The 6340-nt window shown below is 40.8% G+C and overlaps 1 protein-coding gene across 1 annotated transcript in view; it reads left to right on the plus strand.

The window, feature by feature from the left end:
* Dnah14 (dynein axonemal heavy chain 14) overlaps nt 1-6340 on the plus strand; it is a 322248-nt gene that overhangs the window by 211479 nt on the left and 104429 nt on the right. Inside the window, 3 exon segments of the mRNA XM_029559013.1 lie at nt 103-300; nt 2014-2175; nt 4857-5048. Coding sequence (XP_029414873.1) covers nt 103-300; nt 2014-2175; nt 4857-5048 — 552 coding nt within the window.

Below are 6340 nucleotides of genomic sequence, written 5' to 3' on the forward strand. Positions count from 1 at the left end.
GGACTTTGTACTTGCCAAACAAGCACTCTACCACTGAGCTAAACCCCTAATTCCAAGACATGCCAATCAAATGTTGGGTTGTTGTTGTTTTTCCTCCCAAAGATTGGAATTGATGGATGTGGGAAAGAAACTTATGCAACCTTAGCCTGTTACGTGGCAGAACATAAACTGTACCGCGTGCCTGTATCTCACAATTACGCCTACATAGAATTCAAAGAAATGTTGAAAAAAATGATAATTCAAGCAGGCTTGAAAGGGATCCCCACCGTTGTCATGGTTGCCAGTTTACAGCAAGAGCAAGTAAGTACTTTGTGTTTTCATTGCTTGCTCAAGTTTGGTACTTATGCCTCCCAAGAAATTTCACATTTAAAAAGAAGATGTTTGTGTATTGTATATCCCCTCAGCCTACCACATCAATTCTTTCTCTGCCTTCACCTGGTCATACCTAACAGACTTTTTTACTGTAATCTCGCCATAGTTTTGAGTAAACGTCACAACAGAAGCGTCCCTGTCTTTATCATTTGCATTTTAAGTGACAGATTGGAAGTGACTTATCCTGGTAGCAAAATCAACCATTTTATATCAGAGCTAGTTTGTAATGTATTTTCATATCCTCTGCAGCCCACACTGTGGTCAGTCTACAGAGGCGTGTGCCGTCTGCAGTGTGCTTTAGCAACATCGACCGTTAACACAACTTTTCTCTTTGTCCTTTGCTATCAGGGTTAGAATTCTCTCTGTAGGATTTTGTGTTTCATACAAGTGAAAACTGCTGCACTGTTTTTCACAAATTATGCCCTTTTACAACCAGAACATCACTAGGAATGTCACTTCATATTTTATTTACACCTTATGACCAAATTCAAGGGAACACTGTATATGACTTGTATTCTGACAAATAGACTTTTAAATATTATTTAAAACCTTCACTTGATTTATTTCTCCTAATTCTGAGTCTCTGCCAAAAGTTAACTTTGGCTTGATGTCATATTTGATAGTAAACCAAGGGCCATATCTCATCTTCCGTATTTCATAAAATCCAATTTTTCTGCTTTTTCTGTGTATTCTTCCTTCCCCAGATTTGAATATCGTGCTTGCTTGAAGTTTATCCCACCTCTGTCCAGGTGTCAGATGTCATTTCTGCCATGCACTGTTCTAATTTAATCAACGCTTTTTTCAGAACACCACCAGTGTGCTGAATAGGCTTCTCAGTCCTCCACCCATCGGGTGAGGCAGAAGTCAGCTAGCTCAGCACCTCTGTCAGCCTCCACTGCAGCCTGTCCACGGGTCTTTGCCCTGCCCTTCCTAATTTATTTTCCTTTCCCTAACCTATAAGGGCCTGAGGAAGGTCTTAAAGGAGTCAGCATTTTGTTGTTGCTGCTGTTGTTGTTTTAAGAATACTTTGATTTCTTTTCAAAACTAAAATGATTATAGTTCTACGACAACTCTTCTGATAAGGTTGCTTTGCCTTTGTTACCTTCCCCATTCTATTTGGAACTCTATATAGATAGAGATGAACTTGATTAAAGCCAGTCATGGTGGTTCCTGCCTTGATGGTGGCACTCCAGCACTTAGGGAGCCAGAGGCAGGAAAGTTACAAGTTTGAGACCATTGGGGTGGGGGTGGGGGTCGGGCTGTGGGACTTGGCTAAATTAAAATAATCCATTTGATGTGCTATTTCTAGTTTGTCTCCTATTAAACACAAATGTACATGTACTGAGGGCTTCTATGAACTACTTGAAATAAGTCTGCCCAGGTTACTCCCATGCTCATCCCTAACACATGTGCTTGGTATACGGTCAATACCAAGTACATATACCAAGTAATGTTTGAGTAGATGGATGGATAGACGATGCTTATTTTGACTCAGAGTAACTACTTTGATGAGTTTGAATTAAGATATTATCTTTTATAATAAATGGCCTCAGTTATCCTTAAATACTGTTGCATTCCCAACTTATTTAAGGTAGAATATATAATTTACTTATTCCTGACTAAATGTGTTTTTCACTTAAGGAATCATTTCTGGAAGATTTGAACTACATTATCAATGCAGGAAAAATACCTAACTTATTTGAAAATGAGGAACTGGATTCTATTATAATGAGGATTAGATCTTTTGTGGAACAGTCTGATTATACAGGGGATAGAAAATCTTTACTTTCATTTTTCCAAAAGGTACTGTTTTATGGATTGGTTTTATCAAACTATCATAGTAAATTAAAAGCAAACCATATTTATAACTCTGTACATTATTTTCAAGTGATATATCATTTAGTTATTCAAGTGAGTTTTTGAGAACTAATGTCTACACTCCTATACACAGACATCCCATGCCCTAGGTAAGCCCAAGATTGACAGATCTGAGTCTGAATGGCTGTTTTTTCCTAGAAAAACAATAGTAGCAACTGTAGACAATAATTTTTTTAATCCCAAGATGATTTCTTACTTGAAGATTCCTCCCTAGTTAAGCTTTTCATTTTGGCTATATTGGTAGCAAGTTGGGAAGGCAAGATGAATTCTTTCATCTTTTTGAATAACCTTAGAATTGACCAGGAGGCAAAATAGACAGAAAGAAATTGACTTAAAAGAGCAAAAAAGAGGTCAGCAGCACGGAAACTGTGAAAGATCTATTTGGTGACAGATACAGACTCAACAAAGATCTGGGCCTTTATCTGTCCAGCATGATGAAACTCATTAAATGTGTTTTGCCTAAGGAATCATCTCTAGGAGATTATGAACTACATTATCAATTTGGGAAAAATACCTACTTATCTGAAAAGGAAGAACTGGATTCCTCATTATGTTATAATGAGAATTAGATCTTTCTTGTCTCTTAGCCTTGATTATCCAACACTGCATAGTCAATGGCTTAGTGAATGGACCCAAATCAGAACATACACTGGGCAGGTACCACATGTTAGCTTATTTTCTGTGCCTGTTTTTGTCTAAGGGTATTTGAAAATTAAACCTAGCCACTGGCCTTTCCCCAACAGATGCTAAGTATCTGCTACAAGAAGACTTTTTTAGTCCCAGAAATGGAATTCACAGTTTCTATAAAACAGACATAAGAGTACATACCCGCTTCGTGTTACGGTTTTAAAGGCTGTAGTAGAAAGGAGGACAGTATTTGTACGGATCATCCCTAGCACACCAGTGCCTTGTTAGTATAATTAGTTTACTGAATAGACTGAGAGATATGGAAAAGGATCTGATTTAGAGAATAGTACACAACAAAAATAATAAGCCAAGAATCTCAGTTAGAAGCCGCACTATAGTGTTTCCAAAAATGACTTGATGTGGGTCTGGAGAGACGGATCAGCAGTTAAGAGCACTGGCTGCTCTTCCAGAGGACCCGGATTCAGTTCCCAGCACCCACATAGCCACTAACAACTGTCCCTGAATGCAGTTCCAGGGAACCTGACACCCTCTTCTGGCCTCCATAGGCATTATATGACATGAGTGCACTTATATCATTTAGGCAAAATATTCATGTATAAAAAGTAAATAAATAATTTGCTGCATCTTACACAATAACAAAGGCACAGTGTAAACTATTTTTTCTCTTTTTTATATTTATTTTATTGAGCTTTTAAAATTTCATACAACATATCCCACTCAAATCCAGACCCCCATCCCTATCCAGGCCTCCCCCTATCCTCCCACCAAACCCTATACACTCTGTCATACAAGCTGAGTCCTATTCATCCAGTTTTTGAGACAGGATCTCCCTGTAGCCCCAGCTGGCCTGGAACTCACTATGTAGACCAGGCTGACCTTGATCTTAAAGAGGTCCTCCTGCCTCTGCCTCCACCATTGCTTGATATTTAGAGATGTTATTAAGTTCCACATGTTGGCCCCTGAGTTATGAGGAATGCTGACTGTGAGGCCCTTCCAGTAATGTGGATCTGTTGTAAAGTGACATGTGGAAATAAGAAGGAGAGGGTCTGGGTCCTATGGCCAGGCTTGCCAATAACACATGAACAGCAGCAGCACAGCTGGGTCTTAAGAGCAAAATGGATGCAGGCAAACCACAAAGAAACTAGCAGTTAGCCTAGGACCCATACAGAATTCTGTAGCACCTAATTGCCTAGCCATAACCATGCTCTGTAAGAGTCCATTACCACTGTCTCTGGAGTTCTATCCTTTCTACTGGGCTCTTGTTTCTCTCCTTCAGCTCTAATTCATCTGACTGCTTTCTTTCCTTGAGTTTCTGTGGGTCTGGAAAGGCACAGAACCCCAGAGAAACGAGTTAAGCAATCAGACCCAACACTGTCTGATAGAAGGTCCCCTGCTGAACAGGGTTTCCCTCGTAAGGGTTGCTGCTGACCAATGGCTGCTGGGATGGAGAGAGAGAGGGATGGGACTCTTAGTAGGTTAACCAGGTTCCACTGGATGGACTCACACTGAAGGCCATTTATGAACACAAATTAGACTCTATAGACCTTAATATATATAATATATATATATTATATATATTAAACCTGAGAGAGGGAATGTATAATATATTCTCTGTATACATATACATAGGGGCAATAAGGGGAGGTGTGGCTGGGGGAGAGGATCTAAATGCTATCAAGTCATATGAAAATTGAAAAACAATCCAATAAAAATGTGTTTTGAAAGAGTTCAGTGCTAGATCCACCAGCTAAAGATAGCAGGTTAGGGTGACAGGGAGCGGAAGAGTTCTTTCCCTGGGGCTCCTAGTTTCCCCTGGAAGAGCTCTGTTGCTGACAGCCAGTCTCTAGCTTACCCTTTAAGGAAATAATTGAAACAAGTTTTAAAAGGAATGTTCAAAATAATGTCTTTTTCAAAGTCAGAGACTTTGTTTTAACAGCTTATATTTTCAACCATTCCAGAGAGTGTCTAAAAATCTGCATATATTTATTATCATGAGTCCTGCAGGATCTAACTTCCGCCAAAACTGTAGAACATACCCTTCTATGATCAGCTCCTGCACAATCGACTGGTTCCAGAAGTGGCCTGATGAGGCTCTCCTTATCGTAGCCAACTCCTACCTAGGAGAAAAGTTGAACTTGATGAACAGAGAGGTAAGTCTCTTAAAGCCAATAATAGTTTTAGTTCATGAACAACACGTGACAGTATTACCTCTCTGAACAGCAGTGAGCCTGAGGTGGGAATAAACCGGCAGCTCTAAGTAGACTATGCAATAGGTCAGTTATTCACCCTGGTTCTTTGTTCCACATTTTTCTGCCTCCTAACCCACATTATTTCAAGGATACCTGGTTATATCCTGCCTGGATCTTCTGTTATACCCGCATGGTAAACAACAGATTTCCATGAAAGAAACAACCACCATTTTGCACAGATCCTTTGGTGAGGATTCTGGAGCCTTCCATATATTTTTTTTTCTTAATTAAATTTGTTCTTTGGCATTTCATACATGTGTTAATACATGCTGATTCCTTCCCCCCTCTTCTCTCCTTCCCACCCCTATCTAGTCCCCCCACCTTCTCTCTTTCCCACCCTGTCTAGTCCCCCTCTCCTCTACAAATCTCATTCTTACATTCATGTCTGTTTTCTTTTGTGACCTACTGAGTTTAACCAGAGCCATATGAATTACGGTGAGTTTGGAGCTATCCATTGGAGCCTGGTGGGCTTGGCAGTAAGTGCACAGCTGAAAGCAACAGCTCTCACTCTTCCAGAGTCTATCAATAGTGGTAAGGCATAGAGTACCATCTGCCCCTCCCTATCCCTGACTGACTGTTGAAAAGGCCAGCCTTGTGCAGACCCAGTGCAAGTAACAGCACTGGCTGTGGTTTCATGATTGCAATGGTTTGACAGTCCTCCCTATATTAGGGCCCTTTCATTCTTACTGCCCTCCTCTTCCACAATGTTCCTGGAACCTTACAGTGGGTGACACAAATGCCTCTTTTTGAGTTGAATGCTCAGCCATCACTTTTTAGCATCTTGGCAGCTATGAGTCACTGTGAAAAGAGGCTTCCCTGAACAAGGCTGAGGATAGGTTTATCTGTGTGCAAACATCCATATTTGGAAAGAAGTTTGATACTATGTCAGTTTAGTTGAACAATAGTAGTAAGTTGGTGCCGGGGGTTCGAAACAGCGACCCCCGGCGCAGTGATGATTGGGGATGAGTAAGCAAGCTGTTCGCCAGCCCACACTGCCCCCAATACCCAGGGACACTCAGATGCAACAGGGAGCCTAGTCAAGCAGGGACTCATTTATTACAGGTATTACAGAGCTTATAAAGGCACCTGGAACTCCCCCCTCCCCCCAAGGGTGTATCTTAAGGATAGTCACGTGCTGATCCTGCACTCCTCAGCAGTGTGGAAGTATTCTTCAGACTTTCAAAGCAAGCCAG

This window comes from Nannospalax galili, unplaced genomic scaffold, assembly GCF_000622305.1.
Source record: "Nannospalax galili isolate Female #2095 unplaced genomic scaffold, S.galili_v1.0 scaffold368, whole genome shotgun sequence".
Lineage (NCBI taxonomy): Eukaryota > Metazoa > Chordata > Mammalia > Rodentia > Spalacidae > Nannospalax > Nannospalax galili.